This window comes from Coregonus clupeaformis, unplaced genomic scaffold, assembly GCF_020615455.1.
Source record: "Coregonus clupeaformis isolate EN_2021a unplaced genomic scaffold, ASM2061545v1 scaf0466, whole genome shotgun sequence".
Classification (NCBI taxonomy): domain Eukaryota; kingdom Metazoa; phylum Chordata; class Actinopteri; order Salmoniformes; family Salmonidae; genus Coregonus; species Coregonus clupeaformis.
This window is the reverse complement of record NW_025533921.1, coordinates 143,858-157,929: the sequence shown is the minus strand read 5'-3', so window position 1 is coordinate 157,929 and position 14,072 is coordinate 143,858. Positions and strand designations below refer to the sequence as shown.

Genomic DNA, 14,072 nt, shown 5'->3' with positions numbered 1-14,072 from the left:
ATTGGTGACTGACTAAATCCTTTTTTCCCCCAATGTATATATTATAGTAATATTTAATATAAAGGAATACAACAGAATAATACAACATAAATCATATTTTTCTTTTCCCACACAACTTGAGTGTCACAGAATGTGTGGTGCCGCTGTCAAAACAGTGGTAGGCCTATTTATTACACACCATCACAAAGAAAACTATTATTGATTCGTACTAAGAAACATTATAATACTAATCACATTTATTTTCAAAACAATAGAATACAGTTGTTTGCGTCTTTTCTGAGTGGAGATTCAGCACCACTTGTTGCACCAATCCATTAAATAGTGATAAGATAATGAAGACAGAATCCACTGGACAACTGGAAGTAATGGGTGAGAAAACCCCCCATCTTAAAACAGAACGCAATCAAAAAATTAAATAGACTAATAACTTATATTTTTACCAGAAACAATAAGACTGTAGTAGCGTACCGGATTACCACAAAGCAACAATACAGCTAACTGTTAAATACAGTACAGGCTATAATAGAGCTAACTGTTAAACACAGTACAGGCTATAATACAGCTAACTGTTAAACACAGTATAGGCTATAATACAGCTAACTGTTAAATACAGTACAGGCTATGATACAGCTAACTGTTAAACACAGTACAGGCTATAATACAGCTAACTGTTAAACACAGTACAGGCTATAATACAGCTAACTGTTAAACACAGTACAGGCTTGTCACAAACCGGGCTAGAAACTCCGGTCTCAGATGTGGAGAGCTGGGGGTACTACCCCTTAGCCACAGAGGAGGTGTTGTAGGACCCAAATGAAACACCCAAGGCAATACTCCAGGCAAGTAGATTTAATGTTCCAAAACAGGAGGCAAAACAAAACAACTCCACGAGGGGAGAAAAACAAACTAAAGATAACTTTGAACAACTTACTAGGACAGACACGGTGGGACAAAGCAGGAGACACATAGTCAGGACGCAATAACCAAGTGAGAAACAAGGGGAAAACACACAGCTAAAATACACAAGGGGAAACAAGGCACAGGTGACCTGGATCAAGCTAATTAGGACACATGAGGAAGAACTAAGGCAGAGGGGAACACAGATGACCTCTAGAGGCCCGGAGACAAACAGGAGGCAGGAAGCTGACACACACGAGGAAGAACTAAGGCAGAGGGGAACACAGATGACCTCTAGAGGCCCGGAGACAAACAGGAGGCAGGAAGCTGACAGGACCCCCTCCTCTAGGAACGACTCCTGACGTTCCTTCCAGAACACCCTGGCCTCAGGGTGCGAAACTCTCGGATCAAACCTGGGTCCAGGATGTCCCTGGCTGGAACCCAGGAGCGCTCCTCCGGCCCGTAGCCCTCCCAGTCCACCAGATACTGCAGAGAGTTCTGGACCCTCCGGGAGTCCAGTATCCGGCGGACTGTGTAGGCTGGCTGGCCGTCAATGATCCTGGGAGGTGGCGGGGGTCTGCGTGGGGGGGCAAAGGGAGAAGACAAGACAGGTTTAAGGAGTGAAACATGGAAAGTGGGGTTAACTCTAAGGGAGCGAGGGAGAACCAAACGATACGACACAGGGTTAACCTTTCTAGCAATGCGGAAAGGCCCGATGTATCTCTGGGAAAGCTTCCTGGATTCGACCCGGAGGGGCAGGTTCTTTGTGGCCAACCAAACTCTCTGACCAGCTCGGAAACTAGGGGCCGTCCCGGCGGTGGCGATTAGCCTGACTTTGGTATCTCTGGGAGGTCCGAAGGAGGGCACGCCTGGCCTTCTTCCAGGTCCGCCTACAGCGTTGGACAAAGCGCTGGGCCGAGGGAACACCAACTTGCGCCTCCTCCTCTGGAAACAATGGAGGGTTGTAACCGAACTGGCATTCGAAGGGGGACAATCCGGTGGCTGAGGACTGGAGGGTGTTGTGGGCATATTCAGCCCAAATGATATAGGTGGCCCAAGACGTGGGATTACTGGCCGCCATACACCGCAGGGTGGTCTCCAGATCCTGATTAATCCGTTCCGTTTGGCCATTAGACTCTGGATGGAACCCCGACGATAGGCTGGCTGTGGCCCCAACAAGCCTGCAGAAGGCCCCCAAAACCGGGACGAGAATTGGGGACCTCGGTCAGAGACCACGTCCAGGGGAATACCAAATATCCGGAAGACATGGTTCATGAGGAGCTCAGCAGTCTCCTTAGCCGAGGGCAGCTTGGGCAGGGGAATAAACCGGGCAGCCTTAGAGAACCGGTCTACCACCACTAGGATGACGGTGTTGCCCTGGGATAGAGGAAGTCCCGTAACAAAGTCCAGAGAAAGGTGTGACCATGGCCTTCGAGGAACAGGTAAGGGATGGAGCAGTCCCTGGGGTCGCTGGCGTGTCGACTTTCCCTGGTTGCACACAGGGCAGGCCTCAACATAGACCTGCACGTCCTTCTTGATGGACGGCCACCAAAACCGCCGTCGGAGGAACTCCAGTGTGCGAGCACTGCCTGGATGGCATGTCAAGGGCGACTCATGACCCCACTGCAAGACGCGGCCCCGAACAGAGAGAGGAACGTACAGGCGACCGGCAGGACCACCGCCTGGATCGGGCTCCTGGACAAGAGCTTCTCGTACCCCTCTTTCTAGTTCCCACTGAAGAGGTGCGACGATCCTAGACCTCGGAATAATCGATGCCAAGGGCTTCTCTTGTAACTCGGGAGAATAGACTCGAGACAGAGCATCCGGCTTGACGTTCTTGGTGCCAGGTCGGTAAGTCAGGAGGAACTGGAATCGATTAAAGAAAAGGGACCATCGTGCTTGCCGAGGGTTCATCCGCTTAGCCTGTTGGAGATATTCCAGGTTCTTGTGGTCTGTGAGAACCTGGAAAGGGTGCTGAGCCCCCTCAAGCTAATGGCGCCACTCTTCCAATGCCAGTTTTACCGCAAGCAACTCTAGATCCCCCACGTGGTAGTTGCGCTCGGCCTCAGACAGGCGGCGAGACATGAAGGCACAAGGGTGTAATCTCCCATCCGCACCCCTCTGTGACAGGACGGCTCCCACCCCCCACCTCTGAGGCGTCCACCTCCACCACGAAAGGTCTCTCTGGGTCAGGGGTCACCAGAATCGGAGCAGACGTGAAGCGGCGCTTGAGATCCTCGAAGGCCCCTGCTGCTTCCGGACCCCAGTGAATCTTGGTCCCTCCTCCCTTGGTAAGCGTCGTCAAGGGGGCTACCACCGAGCTGAAATTCTTAATGAACTTCCGATAGAAGTTAGAAAAGCCAATGAACCGTTGAACCTCCTTGACCGTGGCAGGTGTGGGCCAATCGTGGACCGCCTTGACCTTCTTGGGATCCATCTCTAGGTGCCCGGGAGTGACAATAAACCCGAGAAACTGAGTCTGAGAAACATGAAATTCACACTTCTCAGGCTTAACGTAGAGGTGATTGTCAAGGAGCCTCTGGAGAACCCTGCTAACATGCCCCTCATGCTCCTTCAGTGACCTCGAGAAGATGAGGATATCGTCCAGGTACACGAAGACGAACAGATTAAGCATATCCCGGAGAACATCATTAATCAGGGCTTGGAATACTGCGGGGGCATTGGTGAGCCCGAACGGCATCACCCGATATTCATAGTGCCCCGTGGGCGTGTTGAACGCCGTCTTCCATTCGTCTCCTTGCCGGATCCGCACGAGATGGTAAGCATTGCGGAGATCCAGCTTAGTAAAAATGGAAGCCCCTTGAAGCAGCTCAAAAGCAGTGGCCATGAGAGGAAGGGGGTATCGATTCCAAACCGTGATCTTGTTGAGTCCCCGGTAATCAATACAAGGCCTAAGACCCCCGTCTTTCTTTTCAACAAAAAGAAGCCCGCCCCAGCCGGGAAGTAGAGGCATAGATGAGGCCGGCTGCCAAGGACTCCTTAATGTAGGTGTCCATAGCTGCGTGCTCGGGGAGGACAAGGAAAAGATCCGACCTCTAGGAGGGCAGCACCCAGGGAGTAGATCAATGGCACAGTCATACGTGCGATGAGGCGGTAAGGAAGTAGCCCGGGCCTTGCTGAACACTGCCTTGAACCGATGGTAAACACTGGGGACTCGGGAGACGTCAACAGACTCTTGAAACTGGGTACTAGGGGCTGAGGGACTCTGAAGCATGCAGGTGAGTTGGCAGGCGGGACCCCAGCTTAGAATGGTGCCCGTAGGCCAGTCGATCTGGGGATTATGTCTGCATAGCCAAGGGTGACCCAGGATAATAGGATACTCGGGAGAGTCAATGAGATAGAAGGTCTCCTCCTGCTGGTGTTGAGAGATGGTAAGTCGCAGGGACTGAGTCGCCTCGGTAACCTTTCCTGGTTCCAGAGGTCTGCCATCTAAGGCTGTAACTGCCTGGGGTTGAGGAAGTAGTTGGGTAGGGATCTTAAGTTCCTTAGCCAAGGTTACATCCAGGAAATCACCTGCGGCACCGGAATCGATCATAGCCTGGACCCGATGCTGGTGGCCCCCCCAGGACAGAGTGGCTGGAATAGCCAGGACAGCGTTAGTAGGAGGCGCTCTAACTCTCCCCATCACAGCCCTCCTGTAGCTGGGCGGGGACTGGCGTTTCCCGAAAGCTCGGGGCAAGTGGATCGGAAGTGGCCGGCAACCCCGCAGTAGAGGCACCGACGCTCCCTCATGCGACGTTCCCTTTCATTGGGAGAAAGCCTGGAACGGCCTAACTGCATGCTCTCCGGGGAATCCTGGAGCAGTTCAGGAGCCGGGGCAGCTCTGAATGACGGAGTCCAAACAGGAGAAACAGAGCTGCTCAGAGGAACTTGGGAATGAGACACCTGACGGCGAGCCGTTCTCCGCTCTCTTAGACGATTGTCCAGGCGGATGGCCAAGGCTATGAGGGACTCGAGATCACCAGCTGGTTCTCGGGTGGCTAACTCATCTTGAAGGGGCTCAGATAACCCTCCCTGAAAGCAGACCCTCAGCGCTTCATCATTCCATCCGCTCCTTGCTGCTATGGTCCGGAAATCAATGGCAAAATCTGCCGTGCTTCAGGGCCCCTGACGGAGAGACAGTAGGCGCTTGGAAGCCTCCCGCCCACTGACAGGATGATCGAACACCCGCTTGAACTCTTCTACAAATGCAGCGTGGGAGTCACAACAGGCCTCCTGGGACTGCCACACCGCAGAAGCCCAGGCGAGCGCCTTGTCTGAAAGAAGGGTAATGATGTAGGCAATCTTGGAACGGTCTGTGGGAAAACTTGAGGGTTGGAGCTCGAAGGTGAGGGAGCATTGGGTGAGGAAACCCTGGCAAGAGCTTGGATCCCCAGAAAAGGGCTTGGGAGGTGGTAGTCGGGGCTCCGCCAACCGAGACGACCTGTCGTCACTGGGGGGTGACCTGGGGGAAGGGAGAGGACCAGGGAGGCGTTCAAAGAGCTGGCGGAGGGAACTCATCATTTCGGCCAGGAGTTGAGAATGACTAGCCATCAGCTCCTCTTGTCGGCTGAGAACGGCTTCATGGCGCTGGAAAGAAGCCTCATGTCGAGTGATCACCGCCAACAGGTCCGGGGAACTGAGTGTTTCTGGGTCCATGATTGACTTGGTTATTCTGTCACAAACCGGGCTAGAAACTCCGGTCTCAGATGTGGAGAGCTGGGGGTACTACCCTGCATAATGAGCAATATTATATTCTTTTTTTCGTCTTAGCAAGCCGCAATTCTATATATTTAGTTTAAACATGCCCCCCCTTAGCCACAGAGGAGGTGTTGTAGGACCCAAATGAAACACCCAAGGCAATACTCCAGGCAAGTAGATTTAATGTTCCAAAACAGGAGGCAAAACAAAACAACTCCACGAGGGGAGAAAAACAAACTAAAGATAACTTTGAACAACTTACTAGGACAGACACGGTGGGACAAAGCAGGAGACACATAGTCAGGACGCAATAACCAAGTGAGAAACAAGGGGAAAACACACAGCTAAAATACACAAGGGGAAACAAGGCACAGGTGACCTGGATCAAGCTAATTAGGACACATGAGGAAGAACTAAGGCAGAGGGGAACACAGATGACCTCTAGAGGCCCGGAGACAAACAGGAGGCAGGAAGCTGACACACACGAGGAAGAACTAAGGCAGAGGGGAACACAGATGACCTCTAGAGGCCCGGAGACAAACAGGAGGCAGGAAGCTGACAAGGCTATAATACAGCTAACTGTTAAACACAGTACAGGCTATAATACAGCTAACTGTTAAACACAGTACAGGCTATAATACAGCTAACTGTTAAACACAGTACAGGCTATAATACAGCTAACTGTTAAATACAGTACAGGCTATAATAGAGCTAACTGTTAAACACAGTACATGCTATAATACAGCTAACTGTTGAACACAGTACAGGCTATAATACAGCTAACTGTTAAACACAGTACAGGCTATAATACAGCTAACTGTTATACAGTACAGGCTATAATACAGCTAACTGTTAAACACAGTACAGGCTATAATACAGCTAACTGATAAATACAGTACAGGCTATAATACAGCTAACTGTTAAACACAGTACAGGCTATAATACAGCTAACTGTTAAACACAGTACAGGCTATAATACAGCTAACTGTTAAACACAGTACAGGCTATAATACAGCTAACTGTTAAATACAGTACAGGCTATAATACAGCTAACTGTTAAACACAGTACAGGCTATAATACAGCTAACTGTTAAACACAGTAGAGGCTATAATACAGCTAACTGTTAAACACAGTACAGGCTATAATACAGCTAACTGTTAAATACAGTACAGGCTATAATAGAGCTAACTGTTAAACACAGTACAGGCTATAATATACAGCTAACTGTTAAACACAGTACAGGCTATAATACAGCTAACTGTTAAACACAGTACAGGCTATAATACAGCTAAATGTTAAACACAGTACAGGCTATAATACAGCTAACTGTTAAATACAGTACAAGCTATAATACAGCTAACTGTTAAACACAGTACAGGCTATAATACAGCTAACTGATAAATACAGTACAGGCTATAATACAGCTAACTGTTAAACACAGTACAGGCTATAATACAGCTAACTGTTAAACACAGTACAGGCTATAATACAGCTAACTGTTAAATACAGTACAGGCTATAATACAGCTAACTGTTATACACAGTACAGGCTATAATACAGCTAACTGTTAAACACAGTACAGGCTATAATACAGCTAACTGATAAACACAGTACAGGCTATAATACAGCTAACTGTTAAACACAGTACAGGCTATAATACAGCTAACTGTTAAACACAGTACAGGCTATAATACAGCTAACTGTTAAACACAGTACAGGCTATAATACAGCTAACTGTTAAACACAGTACAGGCTATAATACAGCTAACTGTTAAACACAGTACAGGCTATAATACAGCTAACTGTTAAACACAGTACAGGCTATAATACAGCTAACTGTTAAACACAGTACAGGCTATAATACAGCTAACTGTTAAACACAGTACAGGGCTATAATACAGCTAACTGTTAAACACAGTACAGGCTATAATACAGCTAACTGTTAAACACAGTACAGGCTATAATACAGCTAACTGTTAAACACAGTACAGGCTATAATACAGCTAACTGTTAACACAGTACAGGCTATAATACAGCTAACTGTTAAACACAGTACAGGCTATAATACAGCTAACTGATAAACACAGTACAGGCTATAATACAGCTAACTGTTAAACACAGTACAGGCTATAATACAGCTAACTGTTAAACACAGTACAGGCTATAATACAGCTAACTGTTAAATACAGTACAGGCTATAATACAGCTAACTGTTAAATACAGTACAGGCTATAATACAGCTAACTGTTAAATACAGTACAGGCTATAATACAGCTAACTGTTAAACACAGTACAGGCTATAATACAGCTAACTGTTAAACACAGTACAGGCTATAATACAGCTAACTGTTAAACACAGTACAGGCTATAATACAGCTAACTGTTAAACACAGTACAGGCTATAATACAGCTAACTGTTAAACACAGTACAGGCTATAATACAGCTAACTGTTAAACACAGTACAGGCTATAATACAGCTAACTGTTAAACACAGTACAGGCTATAATACAGCTAACTGTTAAACACAGTACAGGCTATAATACAGCTAACTGTTAAACACAGTACAGGCTATAATACAGCTAACTGTTAAACACAGTACAGGCTATAATACAGCTAACTGTTAAACACAGTACAGGCTATAATACAGCTAACTGTTAAACACAGTACAGGCTATAATACAGCTAACTGTTAAACACAGTACAGGCTATAATACAGCTAACTGTTAAACACAGTACAGGCTATAATACAGCTAACTGTTAAACACAGTACAGGCTATAATACAGCTAACTGTTAAACACAGTACAGGCTATAATACAGCTAACTGTTAAACACAGTACAGGCTATAATACAGCTAACTGTTAAACACAGTACATGCTATAATACAGCTAACTGTTAAACACAGTACAGGGTATAATACAGCTAACTGTTAAACACAGTACAGGCTATAATACAGCTAACTGTTAAACACAGTACAGGCTATAATACAGCTAACTGTTAAACACAGTACAGGCTATAATACAGCTAACTGTTAAACACAGTACAGGCTATAATACAGCGAACTGTTAAACTCAGTACAGGCTATAATACAGCTAACTGTTAAACACAGTACAGGCTATAATACAGCTAACTGTTAAACACAGTACAGGCTATAATAGATCTAACTGTTAAATACAGTACAGGCTATAATACAGCTAACTGTTAAATACAGTACAGGCTATAATAGAGCTAACTGTTAAACACAGTACAGGCTATAATACAGCTAACTGTTAAACACAGTACAGGCTATAATACAGCTAACTGTTAAACACAGTACAGGCTATAATACAGCTAACTGTTAAATACAGTACAGGCTATAATACAGCTAACTGTTAAACACAGTACAGGCTATAATACAGCTAACTGTTAAACACAGTATAGGCTATAATACAGCTAACTGTTAAACACAGTACAGGCTATAATACAGCTAACTGTTAAACACAGTACAGGCTATAATACAGCTAACTGGTAAACACAGTACAGGCTATAATACAGCTAACTGTTAAATACAGTACAGGCTATAATACAGCTAACTGGTAAACACAGTACAGGCTATAATAGAGCTAACTGTTAAATACAGTACAGGCTATAATACAGCTAACTGGTAAACACAGTACAGGCTATAATACAGCTAACTGTTAAACACAGTACAGGCTATAATACAGCTAACTGTTAAATACAGTACAGGCTATAATACAGCTAACTGTTAAACACAGTACAGGCTATAATACAGCTAACTGTTAAACACAGTACAGGCTATAATACAGCTAAATGTTAAACACAGTACAGGCTATAATACAGCTAACTGGTAAACACAGTACAGGCTATAATACAGCTAACTGTTAAACACAGTACAGGCTATAATACAGCTAACTGTTAAACACAGTACAGGCTATAATACAGCTAACTGTTATACAGTACAGGCTATAATACAGCTAACTGTTAAATACAGTACAGGCTATAATACAGCTAACTGTTAAATACAGTACAGGCTATAATACAGCTAACTGTTAAACACAGTACAGGCTATAATACAGCTAACTGTTAAACACAGTATAGGCTATAATACAGCTAACTGTTAAACACAGTACAGGCTATAATACAGCTAACTGTTAAACACAGTATAGGCTATAATACAGCTAACTGTTAAACACAGTACAGGCTATAATACAGCTAACTGTTAAACATAGTGCAGGCTATAATACAGCTAACTGTTAAACACAGTACAGGCTATAATACAGCTAACTGTTAAACACAGTACAGGCTATAATACAGCTAACTGTTAAACACAGTACAGGCTATAATACAGCTAACTGTTAAATACAGTACAGGCTATAATACAGCTAACTGTTAAACACAGTATAGGCTATAATACAGCTAACTGTTAAAAATAGTGCAGGCAATCATTATTTTATTTCTTTGGTACTTTTTACCCCTTTTTCTCCCCAATTCCGTGATTTCCAATTGGTAGTTACAGTCTTGTCCCATCGCTGCAACTCCCGTACGGACTCGGGAGAGGCGACGGTCGAGAGCCATGCGTCCTCCGAAACACAAACCTGCAAGCCACACTGCTTCTTGGCACAGTGCTCGCTTAACCCGGAACAATGGTTAAGTCTTTATTCATTCATACCAGTATTTGATAAAAATAGTTGTCTTTATACAATCATACTAGGGTCGCTTGTAGCTCAGTTGGTAGAGCATGGCGTTTGCAATGCTAGGGTTGTGGATTCGATTCCCACGGGGGGCCAGTATGAAAAATGTATGCACTCACTAACTGTAAGTCGCTCTGGATAAGAGCGTCTGCTAAATGACTAAAATGTAAAATACCAGTAGATTTCTTTATTTTATTTTATTTAACTAGGCAAGTCAGTTAAGAACACATAATTATTTACAATGACGGCCTACCAAAAGGCAAAAGGCCTCCTGTGGGGACAGGGGCTGGGATTTAAAATGTATATATATAGGACAAAACATACATCACGACAAGAGAGACACCACAACACTACATAAAGAGAGACACCACAACACTACATAAAGAGAGACACCACAACACTACATAAAGAGAGACGCCACAATACTACATAAAGAGAGACCCACAACACTACATAAAGAGAGACGCCACAACACTACATAAAGAGAGACGCCACAACACTACATAAAGAGAGACACCACAACACTACATAAAGAGAGACGCCACAACACTACATAAAGAGAGACACCACAACACTACATAAAGAGAGACACCACAACACTACATAAAGAGAGACACCACAACACTACATAAAGAGAGACGCCACAACACTACATAAAGAGAGACGCCACAACACTACATAAAGAGAGACACCACAACACTACATAAAGAGAGACACCACAACACTACATAAAGAGAGACCTAAGACAACAACACAGCATGGCAGCAACACCACATGACAACACAGCATGGTAGCAACACCACATGACAACAACATGGTAGCTACACAACATGGCAGCAGCACAAAACATGGTACAAACATTATTGGGCACAGACAACAGCACAAAGGCAAGAAGGTAGAGACAACAATACATCACGCGAAGCAGCCACAACTATCAGTAAGAGTGTCCATAATTGAGTCTTTGAATGAAGAGATGGAGATAAAACTGTCCAGTTTGAGTGTTTTTTGCAGCTCATTCCAGTCGCTAGCTGCAGCGAACTGAAAAGAGGAGCGACCCAGGGATGTGTGTGCTTTGGGGACCTTTAACAGAATGTGACTGGCAGAACGGGTGTTGTATGTGGAGGATGAGGGCTGCAGTAGGTATCTCAGATAGGGAGGAGTGAGGCCTAAGAGGGTTTTATAAATAAGCATCAACCAGTGGGTCTTGCGACGGGTATACAGAGATGACCAGTTTACAGAGGAGTATAGAGTGCAGTGATGTGTCCTATAAGGGGCATTGGTGGCAAATCTGATGGCCGAATGGTAAAGAACATCTAGCCGCTCGAGAGCACCCTTACCTGCCGATCTATAAATTATGTGTCCGTAATCTAGCACGGGTAGGATGGTCATCTGAATCAGGTAGGGTACAGGCCAGTGCTTATGGACGACGATAACTCTAGTTCTTCCGTGTTATTATAAAGCAGTTCTTGATGAAAGTGAACCATTCTAAAACATTAACGGATGCAATATCAGATGTATTTACAGTATCTGTCTGGTGGTTAGAGGAATGTAAGCATCTCTCTTAGCCTCTCTGTGGACCAGTGAAATGTCAGGTCATTAACCATGCTTCCACACATCAACAATCTGGTGCCTGCTCTGTTCCAGAGAGCAACCTGGTAGTTAGGTAGACTCTGATCTGATTGTAGAGGAGGGTCCAGTACTGTCTCCTCTTCTCTGTGGTAGTACATCATGTAGAGGGTCCAGTACTGTCTCCTCTTCTCTGTGGTAGTACATCACGTAGAGGGTCCAGTACTGTCTCCTCTTCTCTGTGGTAGTACATCATGTAGAGGGTCAAGTACTGTCTCCTCTTCTCTGTGGTAGTACATCCTGTAGAGGGTCCAGTACTGTCTCCTCTTCTCTGTGGTAGTACATCATGTAGAGGGTCCAGTACTGTCTCCTCTTCTCTGTGGTAGTACATCATGTAGAGGGTCCAGTACTGTCTCCTCTTCTCTGTGGTAGTACATCATGTAGAGGAGGGTCAGGTTGGTGCATGTCAGTGACTAATCTGAACACCAGTGTTAGTTTGAATCCAGACAGCCAGACAATACAGAAATACTGTTGTTATATTGCTCTGTTTGCTGTACCTCTGTTTCTAACTCTCTCTCTCTCTCTCTCTCTCTCTCTCTCTCTCTCTCTCTCTCTCTCTCTCTCTCTCTCTCTCTCTCTCTCTCTCTCTCTCTCTCTCTCTCTCTCTCTCTCTCTCTCTCTCTCTCTCTCTCTCTCTCTCTCTCTCTCTCTCTCTCTCTCTCTCTCTCACAGATGTAACTGTTTATTCCTGTGGAAGAAATTGAGGAGTCTTCTATGTCTATTTTGCATATGTTAATGGGAATCCTGCATTGATCATTTAATTCAAGTTTCACACAACGGTAAGTAGAAAGTTAAAAGTCAAAGTTAAAAAGAAAAATGATTCAATAGAAGAAGAAAAAAACGACTCCCAACAACAACAGGCACTAACAGCAGAACTACAGTGCTGCACAGATGCAGACATCATTGATTGGACAACACAGAAACAGGACTGTGTCTCCATGGAGCTCCAGGCTTGTTAGTGGTTCTCAGACTGATAGGATTTCGCCTCAGCAGCGCAGCGGACTGATTCCATTCATTATTCTGTGAATTTTGAGACACTTGTAAAGATCCTAAAATCCTCTTTCATCATTTGTGGTGGCATACAGCTAACCCGTCTTGGAGAAGGTTTCCCACAATCCTCAGCTTCCTGAAGCCTGTGCCTGTGTAGAAGGGATGGAACCTGGAGATTTCGTGAATTCCAGGAATCTGCATCTGACATCCGACAACCAACATAACGTCGCAATATAAACATCAACACACGACATAAACAACAACAAAACATAGAACTAAAACACACTTTGGAGAAATCCCGAATAAGTATTCTACAGCCATTATTGGTTGGTTTATCCTTCTACTGCACCCAGCGATCAGCAAGAGAGTAGAGCTGTTAAAACACTGTGGATTTGAGAGCAATTCTTCCCCATCATCGTCATCTGCTTGGGACTTTTCTATTGAGGAACTAGATCACCACGTGACTTTAAAATGATAAGGTTCTGTCTGCAAAAATATGTTTCTGAGATAATTGGCTTTAATGTTCCGAAACCTTGTTGGTTTGAACTGTGTGATTAGTTTTAACTTGTAGTCTTTACCAACATATTTACAATACTATATAGGTTGACATTGTACATAAATATTTCAATAACTCCGTTTTCACAAAAATGTAGATAGAACCTTTTAATTCCAAGCTCATTCCTCTGGCTAGTGGACTATATACTCTGTATAAAGACGGCAGTTTACTTTATAGTTCCATTGCCTTTTCTAAATGTGTTTTTGTGGTTTACATTTTAATAGCCAATATCACAACTTCATATTATTACAAGGAATACTGTTGTGCTTTATTACATGTTTATTATTGAAGATTAAAATACACACATAGGATCTACACACGGGCTCCCGAGTGGCGCAGCGGTCTAAGGCACTGCATCTCAGTGCTTGAGGCGTCACTACAGACCCCCTGGTACGATTCCAGGCTGTATCACAACCGGCCGTGATTGGGAGTCCCATAGTCCCATGGGGTGGCGCCCAGCGTCGTCCGGGTTTGGTCAGTTAGGCCGTCATTGTAAATAATAATTTTTCTTAACTGACTTGCCTCGTTAAATAAATAAATAAAATAAATAAAGGAAAAATAAAAAACATAAAATAAATATAGGATCTACACACATAGGATCTACACATATAG

At 44.6% G+C, this 14,072-nt stretch overlaps 1 protein-coding gene across 1 annotated transcript in view; it reads left to right on the top strand.

Annotated features, from left to right (window-relative positions):
- The window catches only part of LOC121583615 (ciliary neurotrophic factor receptor subunit alpha), a 110,001-nt gene extending 96,145 nt beyond the window's left edge, over positions 1–13,856 (top strand). The window contains exon 6 of the mRNA XM_045215525.1: positions 12,587–13,856. Coding sequence (XP_045071460.1) covers position 12,587 — 1 coding nt within the window. The 3' untranslated portion in view covers positions 12,588–13,856. The remainder of the gene's footprint in view (positions 1–12,586) is intronic.
- Positions 13,857–14,072: the final 216 nt, after the last annotated feature.